The sequence below is a fragment of the Heterodontus francisci genome, chromosome 2 (assembly GCF_036365525.1).
Source record: "Heterodontus francisci isolate sHetFra1 chromosome 2, sHetFra1.hap1, whole genome shotgun sequence".
Lineage (NCBI taxonomy): Eukaryota > Metazoa > Chordata > Chondrichthyes > Heterodontiformes > Heterodontidae > Heterodontus > Heterodontus francisci.
In genome coordinates this window covers 151,062,789-151,080,670 of record NC_090372.1, presented here as the reverse complement: position 1 = coordinate 151,080,670, position 17,882 = coordinate 151,062,789, and the positions used below count along the sequence as shown (strand labels likewise).

Below are 17,882 nucleotides of genomic sequence, written 5' to 3'. Positions count from 1 at the left end.
CCCTAAAAGATGCTAGTTGAATTTTTACAACAATCCGACAGCTTCACGGTCTAGCTATTTATTTTCAGATTTTTAACATAGTATGAGCATTTGAATTCAGTTATGGTGGGATTTAAAGTCAATGTTGTCTGTAATAATAGTCCAGGCTTCTGCATTACTAGTTCAACAACATAAACACTATACTACTGTACTATATGAGCAGCCTGCACCCAAGTGTTTGCTGACACTTGTGCAGGTATTCGGCTGGGAGGGGGGGGAGGGGGGGGGGTTGGTGGCGCTTGCAGGATGGTTCAGATGTGCTGACATCCTAAGAAACAGCATCCTAATTTGTGCTAGTCATGCCCCAATTACTGATTATTGTATCCCCCCCACCCCCCCCACCCACCCTGTCCCCATGGCCACTGGATAGCCAGAATGGCAGACCTAATGACACAAATGAGATCAGGAAACCTTGCCTTATAGTTCTTCAGAAAATTCCCAAGCCTGTCAATTTTTTTTTGAACTCTTTCACGGGATGTGGGTGTCGTTGGCTAGGACAGCATTTATTGCCCATCCCTAATTGCCCTTGGGCAGGTGGTGGTGAGCCACCTCCTTGAATCGCTGCAGTCGTAGCTTGCAGTTTTGTAATATTGAGTTGTAATGACATGCTTTCATATGTAGGTTCAGCAAGCCCTCCCTTATATGCCTTGCAAAGGAGTTTGTCAGAGTTCAGTTATAACTCGAAGACATTAGAAGGTGTAGGTTCACTCAAAGTGCTATTATAATGTAGCTGATTCTGATTGATGGCTGGATGCTAGACATATGTTCAAGTGTGCCACAGGTGTTTTCGAATTCAGTGTTCAACAGCCAGTGCATTCAGCACAGCTCCACTCCATGTGCAATTGTAGATGGCAGAGGACGCCTGCTTTTAAATTGGAGCACTGGTTAGGCTGACAGGGATCGGTGAACATCCCAGGAAGCCAATGTAGTTTTTGTGTTGGAACTGTAATCCTGCAGGTGCCTCACCCTTAGCTGAAACGTCCAAATATAAGGTTTTCCCTGCATGTCTCTCCATGGCCCTGGCATCCAGTAAAGGCTCATTCACATTAATGGGCTCCTCCTCAGGCTGATACAAATCATCCACCTCAGAGAAGGAGTGGTGCTCCTCCTGTTCCTCCACCTCCTACAAAATATATCCACATTGTATTGCCAGGTTGTGTAGTGCACAGCAGACTATGACTATTCATGATACCCACTGTGGTGTGGACTGAAGAGCCCCTCCAGACCGGTCAATGCAGCGGAAGTGCATTTTCATCAAGCTAATGGTGTATTCGATGATGGCTCTGGTGGAGGTGTACGCTGCATTGTATCGCTCTTCAGCTGCGCTATGGGAATGCCTCATTGGTTTCATCAACCATGACCAAACGGGAAACCTTTGTCACCCAGGATCCAGCTGTCAGCTCAGGCTGGTGCTTCAAAAATTCCAGTTAGTTGTGAGTTTTGCAAAATGTATGCATCGTGACAGCTCCCTGGGAAACAAGCACAGACCAGGATGATTTTGTGACTGTGAACATTCAACTAGTTTGCAACCAGTGAATGAAAGCCTTTGCAATTGACAAATGCAGCTGGCTGGTCCCAAGGAGCTCTAATGGTTACATAGGTGCAGTCGATCACCCCTTGCACTCTTGGGAAACGAGCGGTGGTGCCAAAGGCTGCTGACCTTGCTGCCTGGCTGTCCTCATGTACTGGGAAATGGATGAAATCACTGGCACAATGGCATTGGACCTCTTTTATGCATATGTGAGCGGCAGGCTATGAGATGCCACATGTCATCCGTTGAGCCCTGGAAAGCACCACTTGCAAAAAAATTAAGTGCCGCATATCACCTTGAGGGCAACTGGCATAGGGTTTCCACCAAAAACACGTGGTTGCAGGTCCTGCTGAATGATCCCACAAATTTCAGTGACCATTTCATGTGACATCCTCATACATATCGGGCATTGCCTCTCCGACATCTGAAGGTAACTCGGTCCTTATACTGAGGATGTGCTGACGTGCCAGTGCACGTCCTCTTTGATGCCTTCCCTGAAGGGTTTCATTCTGAGCAGCTTCCCACTCTGTTGCTGCCTGCGGCATCAGCCGCTAAGCGGCAACACCGCTCCTCAGTTGCAACCTCTGCTCTTGTTCCCAAGGTAGCACGAACATTAGGTGTATGAGACCCATGTCATTGAAACTTTGTAACTATTTGAATGAGACTAGCATTAAACTTAAAACTTGTCTGCACACGACGTGCAACCATTGAACTCATAAACAGATAGGTTGTATGTGCCTACCACTGTGCACATCCACAACTCCACCCACCCAACATTAGCCTCCTCTTGCTTCGATTTACATTCCTGCAGTGCCCACGTGATTTTTGTCTCTTTTGGAAAAATGGTGAACATAAGGTTTGAGGCAGGTTCCTCCACCTTCCACCCTCCTCCTGCCACCTTCCAGCCTGTCCCCATCACCCTTGGCCTACTCAACATTATACTTTGACCCTTGATCCTTCCCCCGTTACCCTGGACTGCATCATTATTGACGTTTAAATACCATCTCTACCCCGTGCCTACACCCGTCACCAGATATACCCTAAATCCTCCAGTTATCCACCTTAATGTAGCCGCACAATCCTGTGCACCTCCCTACAATTCCATCCAATACCCAGCCTTGACTCTGGACCTGCCCCGCACCGCCCCCCCCTACAGAATCCCACTGCCCCCGTGACTATGACTATTTCCTCCTCCAGACAGCACCCTGATTTCGCCCCACAAGACCCCAATGTTGACAGTACTCACCTCTCCCTTTAGGCCCATCCTGAACCTCACACACATTATCCACTCCAACCACACCCCTCCACCCCCTCCCAACAGCACCACCAAATCCACATCCCGAACATTAGACCATTCTCTCCTCTGCACCTCCAGCCACCCGATACCCCACCCTATGAACCACCCCATCACCCCCAAAGCATCACCCTTGTTGGTCCTGAGCCAGGAGCCAAACATTCATTCCAATGTTGCCCTTCTTCACTAAAGAGTTCAAGAAAGAAAACCAGTGATCCCGGACACAACTGCACAAAGCCGACTGGTGCACGTCACCTTTAAATGAACATGAACCAGGTGCCACAAAACTCCTGTGTGCCACTGACTGAATCTGGCAGGTAGGACTTAAATTCAAATAATTATAAGGCAATGAGTATTCATGGTATGCAAATGTATGAAAACTTGGAATCCACCAAAGGACGGTGTGAGCCCTGACCTGCCACAAACATGCCGCTCACTAAATCTCTAAAATTAAACCTGCCATCGGGAATCCAAAATATCACCTCCCGCGTAATTAAGTCACTCCACCCATCACGAAAGCCACTCTTGTAGGCCCCATAAAAGTCCTCCCTTAGCTTTTAGTTTGAATTACATGAATAATGGCAGGCTGTAATTGAATTAAAGAATAGGATAAGAAGGAAGAAGTTTAGAACAAACCCAAATATGGCAGCAAACCTCCTATTTCCTATCCTATCACCTTCCATGGCCTGCCTTCATAGCATTTCAACAGTTTCTTCCTCATATGGGGTCTAAGGTATAATGATAGGGAGTCCTCCTCCTGTAATTGTTTTCACTCAACTGTTATGGGCTGTCTTCTCCTGCAGAGTAAAAGAAGTGGCATATTCCAATTGTTAAGAAGACATGAAATAATATCTGTGTCAGGAAGCAGCCCATAATAGGTGTGATGCAACATTCAGCCACAGCAGATGGCAATATTCTTAAGGGCTAAATGCATGTACAATATATGAGTGACGAAACACTTCCAGGTGAAGGCTGGGTACAAAAGGCATCCCGTGGATATTTTTGGTATTGTTTGGAAGTTCTTGAAGGCAGTGTGAGGAGTAGGTTTTGTCATATACACACTTACTACACTGCTTAAGTAGAAGATTGTTGCTGGTTTTTAAATGTTTTTGTGCACTGCTTCATTTGCTGATGACTATGTCTTCCCATTCACACATACTAGTCTTTAAGGCAATCTGTGGCTTTCACTGCCAAGAGAAACCCACTCCTCTGTCTCACTTCCTCTCACAGAACCTTTAAGCCCCTACTTAAGAAACAGGCCACTCAATAGCCTCCTGCTCACCTTTCAGACATTGTTTTTCACACCAGCTTACTGACTTGCAAATTTCAGAAAGTAATTAGATTTCCCAGCCTACAGGTCTTGTGGCATCATACAATTTCTCACCTATAATATTACAGTTAGGCTGACCCTGGAAATACACACAGAGGTCAGCATACTATGTGTCAGCAAGTGCAGTCTTGCACTGCTTCACACTTGTCTAATTAGTGTCTCATTCTTCTGCAGACCATAATGAAAAGGCAAAGGGACACTGTAAAGAGACTATGGGTGTAGGAAAAAGGGTGCAGTCTGTGTCATTCCTGTGGAGAAAGCAAGCATATCAGATAACTTATGTGGTAAATACAGAACCTACACTTGGAGAGAAGTGTAAAAGATGCATGACTTAAAAGAGAAATGCAAAGTAGACAATCTGAGAGTAGATCATCTTTCTACTTAGTGAAAGGATAAGCAGTTATGGGGATGGAAGGGCGAGCATAAATAGCTTAATTATGAGGAAGATCCCTTTCTAGAAATAACATCACAAATTCCTTTATCTCAAGAGGAATAGTTCATTCAAATAGTACAGCAGCAGCCATAATGACATTAAACCATGCCTTGCTGACCTACAAGGTTACTGCATAATGAACTTGCTGTTATAACGTTTTCTTTACAAGACGAGCTAATATTTTAATAAAAGAAAGTGACAGGCAACTAGTAGTGTTACAATTATATTCATTTACTTTTGAGGAGGCAAATATAAGAATAGCTTATAAATCCTTACAGGGTATAGGTGATGCCAAGCCAGGTGTGCAGCCCCATCTACTGGTTAGTGCCCTAGGCATAATAATATCTTCATAATAACTGATATGCTCAATATGCTTCGTAAAGTAAGGACGACACTACAGATGTTTATACAGTAAAGGAGTCCATTCATGCAGGTATAGCAAGAAATTAGGAAGGCAAATGGTATGTTAGCCTTTATTGCAAGGAGGCTGAAGTATACGAGTAAGGAAATATTGCTGCAATTATAGAGGGCTATGGTGAGACCACACCTGCTGTACTGTGTACAATTTTGGTCTCCTTACCTAAGGAAGAATATACTTACTTTAGAGGGGGTGCAACAAAGGTTCACTTGATAGATTGCTGGGATGAGAGGGCTGTCTTATGAGGAGAGATTGAGTAGAATGGGCCTATATTGTTTTGAGTGTGGAAGAATGAGATAATCCCATTGAAACATACAATTCTTACAGGACTAGACAGGGTAGATGCTGAGAGGCTGTTTTCCGTTGCTGGAGAGTCTAGAACTAGGTGTCATAGTGTCAGGATAACATGTTGGCCATTTAGGACTGAACTAAGGAGAAATTTCTTTACTCATGAAGTTGTGAATCTTTGGAATTCTGTAAACCAGAGGACTATAAATGCTCATCATTAAGTCTCTTCAAAACCGACTGATAGATTTCGGGGCACTGAGGAATCAAGGGATATGGAGATAGAGTGGTGAAGCAGAGTTGAGGTATGAAGTCTGCCACGATCTTATTGAACAGTGTAGCAGGCCTGAGGGGCTGTATGGCTTATCCTTGCTCCTATTTCTTATGTTCAGCCCACAAGAACACAAGAAATAGGAGCAGGAGTAGACCATATGGCCCTTTGAGCCTGCTGTACCATTCAATATGATCGTGGCTGATCTTAGGATTCGACTCCACTTTCCCGCCCGCTCACCATATCCCTTGATACCCTGAGAGACCAAAATTCTGTCTATCCCAGCCTTTAATGTATTCAACGATGGAGCATCCACACCTCTGGGGTGGAGAATTCCAAAGATTCACAACTCTTTGAGTGAAGTAATTTCTCATCTCAGTCCTAAATGATCGTCCCTTATCCTGAGACTGCGTCCCCGTGTTTTAGATTCCTCAACCAGCAGAAATAATCTCTGTGTCTACTCTATTCAGCTCCTTTAGAATCTTGTATGTTTCAATGAGATCACATCTCATTCTTCTAAACTCCAGAAAATACAGGCCCAATTTACTTAACCTCTCATCATAGGACAACCCCCTCATCCCAGAGAACAATCTCGTGAACCTTCGCTGCACTGCCTCCAATGCAAGTATATCCTTTCTTAAATGTAGAGACCAAAACTGCACACAGTATTCCAGTTGTGGCCTCACCAAAACCCTGTACAACTGTAGCAATACATCCTTATTCTTGTACTCCAATCCCCTTGCAATAAAGGCCAACATGCTATTTGCCTTCCTAATTGCTTGCTGTATCTGCATGCTAACTTTCTGTGTTCCTTCTATAAGCACACCCAAGTCTCTTTGAACATTGACACTTACAAGTTACACACCTTTTAAAATATTCTGCTTTTCTATTCTTACAACCAAAATGCATAACCTCACACTTTCCTACATTATACTCCATCTGCCATCTTGTTGCCCACTCACTTAACCTGTCAATATCTCTCTGCAGCCTCTCCCCACAGCTTATCTTTCCACCTACCTTTGCATCATCAGCAAACTAAGATACATTACTCTCTCTTATTATCTAAGTCATTAATACAGATTGTAAATAGCTGAGGCCCCAGCACTGATCCTTACAGCACTCCACTATTTATTGCCTGCCAACTTGAAACTGCCCCATTTTATGCCCACTCGTTGCTTCCTGTCTGTTAACCAATCATCTATCCATTGCTTATATGCTGCTTCTTTACTAAAGCAATCCAAAACTAACCCCTCTACTTCAGGTTCGCCCCACAGCACTGTAACCTGATCTATTTCAAATATTGCTCTGAAAAGAAATAAACTCTGCCTCAGCCACTCCCGGTGGAAAAGCAACCCATGCAACAACAACAACCTTCACTGAAGAAATTGTTCCTAGCTTCTCTCTGCACTTGTTCTGTAACAAATTATTGAACCCCAGTCACGTTTCACCAGCCAGAGGAAATAATATTTCCCTATTGACTCTACCAAAATCATTCAGAATGTTGAAAATCTCTAGCAATGTCTCAAACTTCTCTGATGGTATTTTGTTTCTCTTCATCCTTGGTTAAGCTACACTGTAAACTCTCTATCACTTTAACGACTTACTATAATGGGACACCCAAACCATCCACAATACTCTATTTGGCCCAATTAATGGTTTGTATACATTTAATCCTAGCCTCTTTACTTTACTAAGTCTCTTTTTATAAAAACCAAAATACTGCTGGTCATTTGTCATGGCCTTATGCACCTGAACTCAACACTTTCATGCAATTAGGTATTTAAACCCCTTGGTGTTTCTGTTGATCCATACCTTTCAACATCTTTTCATTGTGTACACTCCCATTTCTTGTTTTTCTTTCCCTCCTAAAATGTAATCTCTTACACGTTAAACTGCAGCCGTCACCTGTTTGCCCATCCTGCTACCATATGCCTTCCTGAAGTGTTTTACAGTGATCCCCAATATTTGCCAAAGCCTTACTTTGTGGCATAATCAAATTTCCAGATTGCATTTACTATACAGAAGTCCAAATTATTTAGATATACCATGAATGAAAGTGGACCTAGCACTAACCCAAGGTGATCGCTTCCAATCTTACTCTATCTAAGCAATATCCAATTACCTTTATTCATTCGTTCTTGTCAACCAAGTTTCCATCAATGCTGCTACATTCCCTCTTATGCCATCTACCTGAATTTTTCAAACAAGCCTCCAGTGAGAAATCTTAACAAACACATTTTGAAATCTATATACAGCACATCAACTTCATTCCCTATATCTATCCAATTGGTAACTTAAGAAAAATGTTCAATCTCCATTCATCACTGTCCACACTTTTCTCAGAAGAGAACATACAAAAATGGTATTCAGGAAAAGACGTACTGGTCTATCTAGCCTGTTCCATATGGTTGGGATACCCTATACATTACGATACAGAAACTCCTACCCACCTGGAGACAGGTATTCTCCTGGCAGAGGCGAAAAAACAGATAAATGCCCCAGGCAATGAGAGACAAAAATCTAGAAAATTCATCTCTCATCAATTTAGGCGATCAAAACAAGTCCAGATGAGTTTGACCCAATTTATATTACAGGGTACCTACTTATACGATGATCGCTGCCCCACCCACCAACAGGTTTTGGTTCCTCCTGAAGAAATACAGTGAATCACCTGTTTCACAAGTCCACTATTCTCTGGGAAATGAAGAAACACCTAACATCCAACCTAGGTCTTCATCTTCGCTGCCTCCGGAGAATCCTTGGCATCAGGTGGCAGGACCGCATCTCCAACACAGTAATCCTCAGGGCGGCCAACATCCCCAGCTTATACACACTAATAAGTCAGCGGCGTTTGAGATGGCTTGGCCATGTGAGCCGCTTGGAAGATGGCAGGATCCCCAAGGACACATTGTACAGCGAGCTCGCCACTGGTATCAGACCCACCGGCCGTCCATGTCTCCGCTTTAAAGACATCTGCAAACGCGACATGAATTCCTGTAACACTGATCACAAGTCATGGGAGTCAGTTGCCAGTGATCGCCAGAGCTGGCGGGCAGCCATAAAGACGGGGCTAAAGTGTGGCGAGTCGAAGAGACTTAGTAGTTGGCAGGAAAAAAGACAGAGGCGCAAGGGAAGAGCCAACTGTGTAACAGCCCCGACAAACAAATTTCTCTGCAGCACCTGTGGAAGAGCCTGTCACTCTAGTATTGGCCTTTATAGCCACTCCAGGTGCTGCTTCACAAACCACTGACCACCTCCAGGCGCTTACCCATTGTCTCCCGAGACAAGGAGGCCAAAGAAGAAGAAGAAGAAGAATTCTCTGGGAAATGAAGAAACACCTAACATCCAACCTAGGTCTTATATAACTTATAAGCATAACCCTTGGTTCTTCCTAGTTTATCCAGTTGAAATAATTGGTCCATACAAACACAATATAGTCCCTTCATTTTATTATAAACTCCTATCAAATTGCTCTCAAGTCTATCCTTCTCTAAAGTATACAGACCTAGCTCTTTAAGCCAACTGGGTAGCTAAGAAGTTTTAAACTGGGAGTTCATTCAGTGGTCCTCCTCTGCACCTTTTCCAAAGCCTCAATATCCACCAACACGTGCAGTCCGCTACTCTGTGGCCTCAACAAGGTATTATACAAGTCCAAAACAGTATGCTTTGCTTTGTAGTGAACTGTCCTGTGAAAACACCTTAGAACCCTGTTTGCTTTGGCTATAACCACATTGCAATGGTCATGAAGCTTTACAGAATGATGGACTATAACATCCATATCTCAGTGTCATCACTGGTTTCAATTTTGTTTCCTGTAGGGCTATATATATTTAGCATTACTATACACTTTTCTAAGTTAAATGTCATTTCTCAAACACAGGCTCATTCCCCAACGTACTGAGAACAAGCATTCTCAACAGTCCTAACACTTGCACATATCCTGGTGTCATCTGCAAATTGCAGATCATTCCCCCAATACTTACATCTGGGTAATTAATGAAAAAAAAAGCAAAGGTCCCATAACCAATCCCTGCGGAACACCACTGATGAACAGTCTTCAAGTAGATCCAATCCATTGACAACAACCTTCTGCCTACAGGTAATAATCTTATTCTGAACCAACTGCAACAGATTATCACTAATCCCATTAGATTCTATCCAGTAGAGAAGCCTCTTGAGAGGTAACTCATCAAATGCTTTCTGAAAGTCTTGGTAGACAATATCTCCCAGGTTACCCACATTCATCATCCTGGTGACTTCTTCAAAAAATGTTTTCAAATTCGTAAGACACAACTTTTTCTTCTGGTGTCCCAAATATGGCCTTCTCTATCCAAGTGGTCATATAGGGAATCTCTAGTTAGACCTTTGCCCATCTTACCTATTGCCAAAGTGAGGTAATGGGCCAAAATCCCGTTCCGCATTATCATCTTTTTTAAAAAGTGGGACTACGTCGGTACCCCTCCAGTCTAAGGGAACAGTCTCCAACTCCAGACAGCTATTAAAGATGCGAGTGAGGTGCTTGCATAGCACCTGTCCCATCTTTTTAAGGACTCTCAGATGGATATCAGCTTGGCTGACAGCCCAAACTATTTCAAGGCTCCTTATAAGGCAGTATCGTCATCTACTTATGATTTCAAGTGTGCAATAGGACCAGAGGACATAAATGTGAAATTAGTGAGAAGTAAATTTAGTGCTGGAAAATGGAATTAGTTAGGACGGGTGCTTGATGGTCGGCGCAGGCGCATTGGGCCGAAGGGCCTGTTTATGTGCTGTAAAACTCTATGACTCTGAAAGCTATATCGAATAATCTAGGAGGCAAAGTTGTAGAGGCTATAAATGACTGAACTTTGATGGGCCAAATACTGTTCTTCATCCTTTGATTGTCTTATTTCTTTACCATGGAAGGATTTGCCAGTTCACATGCACCCTCAGTAGGAACCACACACATGGGCCACCACCATTTCCACCAAACTCAGGTGTAGGTCTGAGTTAATTATAAACCCATTGTGAACTTCTGTCATATATTGGGCTGTCCCTGGGAGAATGCAGAATGAGAGCTAAGATTCTTTGTTCTGCTGTACTACTAAAAGGGCAGCAGCAACCATTTAAAAGGAAATGTCACTTAATGTTAAGTGGCCTGTGGCAGGGGGAAAATAGCAAATTATAGGTACAAAAATGGGGGGCCAGAATGATCTGGAGGCACAAAAACAGAGACTATGGTAATGGCACAGGAACCAAATGTACGGTTTGATCTATGCTAAAGTAGAAGTGTGTCTGTGTACGGTAACTACAAGAAGGGTTGCATCTTTTGGCGCTCCAAGGCACACTCCCCAGAAAAAAGCAGTACTGCAATGCATGAGCCTTTTTCGACCTGCATTCCACTTTGGTCCATTGCTTGTGTTGAGGTGTTGTAGCCTGGCAGAAGAGGGTAACTTTGGTCTCTGAGCAGCCATTCTTGCAATCTGTCTTCACCTTCAAATAAGGATGAACAAAGGACTATGTTGGAATGAAAGCATCATGGCTGCTGCCTAGGAGGCAAGCATTGGCCTGCATGATGTGACTGACGTTCTTGATCAGTGAGTAGCTTTATATTAGGGGAGTGGTAACCCTTTGTGCTCATTCAGAGTGGCATATTGTAATCCAGTCCCCGCATGTTCAAATGGTGCTAATGATCCAATAAGGAATTTGAATCCATGGAGAATTTTCATCCTACTGACTTCGGTTTTCAAAGAGCAGATGGACTAAAGTTTGGCATCTCTGGTGCTCAGTCCCAAAGTCATCTGTTCAATTTGACATTGGCCATGTCCCAGCCTTCACTAATTGAAAAGCTGTGGTATCACAAAGCAGCCACAGCAATATGTTCTAACACTACTGCACTCCCAATTTGTTCAGTCCAAGTAGTTTCACTTCCTGCACAGCATTAACATCGAGGAAATCCCAGTCTTGGTTCACTGGGTAAAGTAGGAATTGTTAGGCGATATATTCAGCCCTTCATGTCTTTTTGTAACCTATGAATTCAACTATAGTCTCCAGGGTCATCATTAACCTATCCCATTCAGCAAATCGCACCCATAATATACCATGTCATACTATACTTTTATAGCATAGTGTACATTATATGTCACTGTGTTGTAACCAAAGAACAACTGCAACAAAAAAAGCCATGAGAGCTTTTAAAGAATTAAAAGTTGTAACATGGCCTACATCCAAGTCTCACAACACTCAGAGGCTTCATACTTTGTGTATGTTTTGTCTAATACCTTGTGTAATTAACCTTGTATCCAGCACCATCATCATTTGGTGACCGAAGCCTCCGTTGTGAGGGAGTTTCCAGCTGCCAGTAGTTGATTCGATTCAAAAACATTTTGGACAGTTCACAAATAGTTTGCCTTTCCTTTGGTGGAAGGTGACTAAACTTGTACTGTACAAAGTTAGTAACTCCCTAAATAAAAAAGAGAAAATGTAAAAGCACATTTAAAAAAAATCACCAGCTCCATTTTGTATGCAAAAACATGTCAGTTAAAGGTAGAGTGTTTGCTTCTACTTGTCAATTTCAAGCTGGTTCATAAATGTATATTAAAGAACAGGATAACTTCTGTATGCTGGAACTGATCTCAAAAAAGCACAATAAAAGGAAGCTGCACTGCTTTGTGTTCAGAAATTAGAAAGCAAGCAATGTGCTTAGCCCAGTCTTTCCCCAAACCACACAGAAACTAACCAGCTATTTGATCTTGCGGAATATGAAAATACAAATAGAAACGTATTCATCTGAAAATAATCTCTCCACTACTTTAGCCAAGGTATTAACCAGCTTAAAATAAATGGGTCAATGCCTCTGCTAAAATAGCAGAGGAAATGTTTCAGATCAATACTGAAATGCTTATATGCTAGTATCCCACAGAATTACAAGCCTCAAGGGAAAGTTTTGCAATAAATAATTCCTGATCCACAAATATAACCAAGTAAAAACTCTAGAATCTTCATCTATCATTGTGACTACGGTATTAAAATTTATTTCCTCTACAAATTTTTATATTCAAATCTCTACCTCACATGCCATTCCTTAGCCAAAGGGACAAGGAAGCGAGAGAAAATGCAGGGCAATTTAATTTAAAAAGAAACTTATGAACTTATGTTTTGTGGGTAAGTAGCTCACTCGGGCAGTTATCCCTCTGAGATAAATACCATGGCCCCATATTTAGAAAACAGGTAGATATTGTGTACTTTTTTGAGTCACTAACATTTTATACCCTACCCTATTTTGAATTCTTCTTCACCTATTTAATCTCCTGAGGAATAGCTCTACAAAAGTACTCTCTCATTCCTAAATGTAATCAGAGAGACTAAGCACCTGAAACAAGTATGAGCTGATCAAAGAACATCACCATAGTTTTGCCTGACTAATCTAACTGAATTTTTTGAGACAGTCACTAGCACGGTGCCAAGGTGGATAGGGGAGAACGGAATACCAGGGCTTGAAGCGTTGACTGATGCGAACAGGTTGCATAAACTTAGTTTGTATTCCCTTGAGATTAGAAGGTTTGGGGGTGATCTTTACAAGGTCTTTAAAATGATAAAGGGATTTGTTAGGTTAGATTCAGAGAAATGATTTTCTTTGGTTGAGAAATCCCAAATAAGGGGCATAATTTTAAAATTAGAGCTAGGCCTTTTTGAATTGAAATCAGGAAGCAATTTTTTATACATATGGCAGTGAAAATCTAGAACTCTCTCTCCAAAAGGCTGTGAATTCTGGATCTACTGAAATTTTCAAGATGGAGCTTTTGTTAGGTAAAGGTATCAAGCAAAATGGAGCAATAGCATGTAAATAGAATTGAGGTACAAATCATCCATTACCTAGGTGAATGACAGAACATAGCTAAGGGGGTGAATAGACTACTCCTGGTCTTATATTGTGGTGTATTTTTGCATTCCATCGCCACTATTTGCTGCCCTTCAAATATCATTCCCTTCCCCACATGTCCTGCTGTCCACAGAGACACATGAATCATGATGTTTCTTCAAGAATGATAGCATTTCAGCCTACACCAATGTATACAGCTTCCAATATCACTCAAAAATATGAGGGGATATAAATGTGTTTTCTAATATCTCTTATTAAACTGTATAACTGAATCACTTCCACTGAAAGTGATTTAGTAATTGGACAAGTTTCCATGGGCTGGGTTGACACTTTGCACACTTGAAATTCATGCATTTGCTCCAAAGCAGTGATTGTAACTTTAGCACTGGGCTGTATGGGCAGGCTGAGAGGTCAGCCCAGTGACCGCTACACCTGAAAACTATGCTCAATGTCAGCTGTGCAGAACTTTCAGTCAGAAGCAGATCATAAAATTTGTGTACCAGGAGAGTTTCACTGCCTGCAACAAGAATGTTTATTCAGCAGTGCTTCCGACAGCATATGTGCTGTCATACAAGGAGCAATAAGGCATGAATGAGGAATTTAGAAGCAAATGGTAGCATTTAAAGAAAAAAGGGCAGCACACTTAAGAACAGAAAGTTCGAAAGGAATCATCCAATCGACTCTTAGGTTACATTTTTCTAAACTAAATCTCAGCAGGAACAGTCTCTCCCAGCCGTCAATTTTTATTTTTGGGCATACTATTGTTTTAGGACCTAAATGTCTTTACAGTGCCTACAGCTTAAGCTAAATCTTCAGAGTGCAGTTTGCAAATAGCTTCACTCTCTTTACCTGTTCAATGCTGGGTTTCTCAAAAGGTGGACTTCCTAATGGTCCTTCCACCACAGGGTTACCCATTTGTAAAATACATTTTCTCAATAGCTGCAAATGTAATTAAAAACACATTATGAGTTGAGAAAGGAATAAAAGCATAAAATGGAAGGAAGATATGCTTCAAACTTGTTGGGATGCATTCAGTGTCAGAGAGAATGACAAATGTTCTGCGGAAACAGGATCAAAGGCCAGGCTACAGCAAGAATGGGAAGGAAATAAATTGGGTACCACTACAGATTTCAACAGGATGCAAACATCAAACATTATTAAACAACAGAGCCTTATACAATAGTAAATTCAATTGAAATAATTATTCGAACTAGATGGATCTAAATATATCTAATCACTCAATTGATAAATGCACTGTGTGTAGTGGTGCTGAACCATATAGACCAGGAGGATCCCAGGTTTACTCTCAGGCTATACAGAGTAAAGCGTGCCTGCTGTGAAACTAACAACATATTTTGCTAAAAAAGGGTTGTAATACTAAAATGGTTTGCAGCAACTGAAGTAGAATTTATATGTTTTTTTAAAACTAGCCAATCTTCTGTAATCCTGCTCACAGTCAGTTGGGGGATATGCAATTATATAGGGACACGAGTGTCATATCACGCTACACATAATTCTAATGTTAAAGTACAGACGTATGCAACTTCAAGTTTGGTCCCTTAGAAGGCCACTAGGTAGAAATTCTGTGCCTTACTGAGCCAATTCAAACGTAATGAATTTTAGTCAGATTTTAAAAACAGGAACATAATTAAAAATTGAATATATTGATAATATATTTAAAACAAAGTAGTTTAAAAATATATAAAGTATAAGCATTATCTGTGCCACCCCTTAACCCACCCCTTTTTCACCAGTCTCTGCTCCCTGTTCTCTCCTAAGCATGCTTACCTGTCTCCACTTCTTCAATTTCCACATTCTCATCCCCCAATTACTTCAATCTCAATCATCTCCCTTTGGCTCTTTCTACTTTCACTATCTTATAGGCAACATAGTGAAACATTTTAATTTTGCTATGGTTCCACTCATCAATCGAGAAAGTAGAAAGTATCCCCGGAGAGTAACGTGTGTGCAGATTGTGTGATAACAGTCGTGTGTACACTGTCCTGCATAAATAAAGGTGCGAGCAGGGATGAACCATTTTAAAAACTGAATAAAAATTTTCAAGGATGTATTTTAAAGGAGCTCATAAATAAAACACTAAAATAAGGGCAACACATACTGCCATACAGGTGTAACCCAACACTCCAAAATTAAATCCTGAATAACTGCAGTGAAATGAAAATCTATTTTTTTTTAAACTGGAAGATAATGATTAAAAAGGACCCTTAGCAAAATATAGCATAAACCATATGGTTACCTGCCATAGATATGCCACAGACCACAGCTGAAAGCAAAAGCTGGGCTACGAAGCCCAAGAAAAGAAATTGTAAGACAGCAAATAGCCTTAAATATAGGTACAAGCTTCTCTAATACAAAGAGGTTTCCAATGAGAAATGTTAATAAAGACACAAAAGATAATTATTGAGAAAGTTTATGTGCTAATGTAGAATATGTACATTTTGTGATAGTCAAGTATTTTTTGGTCAGTACAGCCAAATTACTGAAAAAAGCTGGCAGGGAAAAGGATTTTCAAAACATATTTCCAGATTTGATTGGTCCCTTTTTAAAAAATTGGTAGCTGTTGCCGACAATAAATTTTAACAGTACAACTTTCAATGAGCACGCATTCTTGCTTTGAAATTGTTCTGAAATTCACAATTGGTGATTTTTATTTGTGCTGCCAACTTGATTAGCAAGGCATCTATGGAATTAAGATTTGTTTCTAATTTGCATATATCTCACCTTTCCTCTTCATTTAGCTCTCCTCACCACTTTCAAACATCTTCCCCCTCACCTTTACATCTACCCTCCACTTTTCCCCTTGTCATTCCCATCCCTAAACCTTCCCACCTTCTGGTCTTCTATGCTCCCCTTTTTCACCATTCATCATTTACCATTTTCTCCTCACTCCCATGCCTAGTACATAGTTTTCTGCAGCTATACCTGTTGTTCCCCCAGGCCTGCTGCCTAATCTTGGCCAGTTTCCAAATACAGAGCAACAAAACCATCAGTTCAGTTTTAAAAGCACTCATTGTACTTATAATGTCAAGTAAATACATTATAAATACAATGACTGCTTTCAAATCATGATTGTCAGTTTCGCAGCTCAGTGCTGGAAAACAATTAAAGATGAGTTAACAAACCCAAGGTGTGGGGCGTGGGGGCTACTCACCCATCTCTACTCCTGCATCAGCCCATATGTACCTGAAACCCCCATCCTTGTTTCTTTCAGCTCCAAACGTAACCATTCCGATATTTTTCTGGCTGCTTTCACTTTTTCCACCCTCCATAAACTTAAGGTAATCCAAAACTGTAAAGCCTGTATTGTAACTCGCACCAAGTCCCACTCATTCATCATTTCGGTGTTCACTAACTCCAGGTCCCCAAACACATCAAAATTTCAAATTTTCATCTTTCTATTTAAATCCCTTCATGGTTTTGTCTTCCATTTCTGTATGGACAATTGAAATTAAAATATTGGTAGCCTTCTTTAGCTTTCCAACCCTCTGGAACTCTGCAATACTCCAAATCCGGTTTGTTGTGCATCCCACACTTCCTTTGCCCCATTGTTGGCTGCCATTTCTCCACTGTACCTCAACATGAGGAAGGCAGCCAAGGTGGTAGCAAATAAAAATAAAATAAATTATAGATAAGGATTACCTAATGGTCTGAGGCAGAAGAAAAAGAATACAAATTATTGAAAATTGTGATGCAGGAAATAAGTATGACATATGCAAACATAATAATATTAAGTACACACAGTGTTGTACACACATATTAAATATATTAATACACACAGGCCTGAATTTTACATTGGGTGGGAGGCGAGCCCGCCTCTGCCTGGCCTGGGGAGCCACGCTGGGAATTTTTGCTCTTTAGGCCCTTAATTGGCCTTGGGTGGGACTTCCACCTCTCTGAGGCAGCAAGTCCCACCTAATGGAGCTGCTGGCCAGGAGTGGTGGCCAATGCTGGGACTGCAACCCAGCCACAGCAGCAAGAGGACGACAGCTCCGGAAGACAGGTAAGTTTGTGGGGCCTCGCCATGGACAATCAGCCGGGCCCCGGCAAGGCAAAGGGGGTGGTTGGGGGAGGTGGGAATGGGGGGGGAAGGCGGGGGAGAACCTTCTTTCAGTGGGGGCGATTGGGAATTGACAAGTGGCCCTCCGTGGGGCACAGAAGGGCCCCCTGCCCAGCCAGCAAGGAGGCCGCCAGGTTTTACTTGGCGGTGTTCTGGGGGCCTGAGCTGCCCGCCCGCCACTGGTAAAATATCAGCAGCAGTGGGAGGAGGCCCTTAAGTGGCAGTTAATTGCCCACTTAAGGGCCTTGATCGGTCTGGGACAGGCGGGCAGTTTCTCGCCATCACTGCCCCTCGTAAAATTATTGTGGGGCGGGAAGGCGTTGGGAACGGCACACTCCGCCT

At 42.0% G+C, this 17,882-nt stretch overlaps 1 protein-coding gene across 2 annotated transcripts in view; it reads right to left on the bottom strand.

The window, feature by feature from the left end:
• The window catches only part of kat2b (K(lysine) acetyltransferase 2B), an 85,283-nt gene that overhangs the window by 42,960 nt on the left and 24,441 nt on the right, over nucleotides 1-17,882 (bottom strand). For both annotated transcript variants that reach the window (XM_068011930.1, XM_068011935.1), the window contains exons 4-5: nucleotides 14,312-14,401; nucleotides 11,862-12,043 (exon numbers count right to left, since the gene is read on the bottom strand). In XM_068011930.1, coding sequence (XP_067868031.1) covers nucleotides 11,862-12,043; nucleotides 14,312-14,401 — 272 coding nt within the window. The remainder of the gene's footprint in view (nucleotides 1-11,861; nucleotides 12,044-14,311; nucleotides 14,402-17,882) is intronic.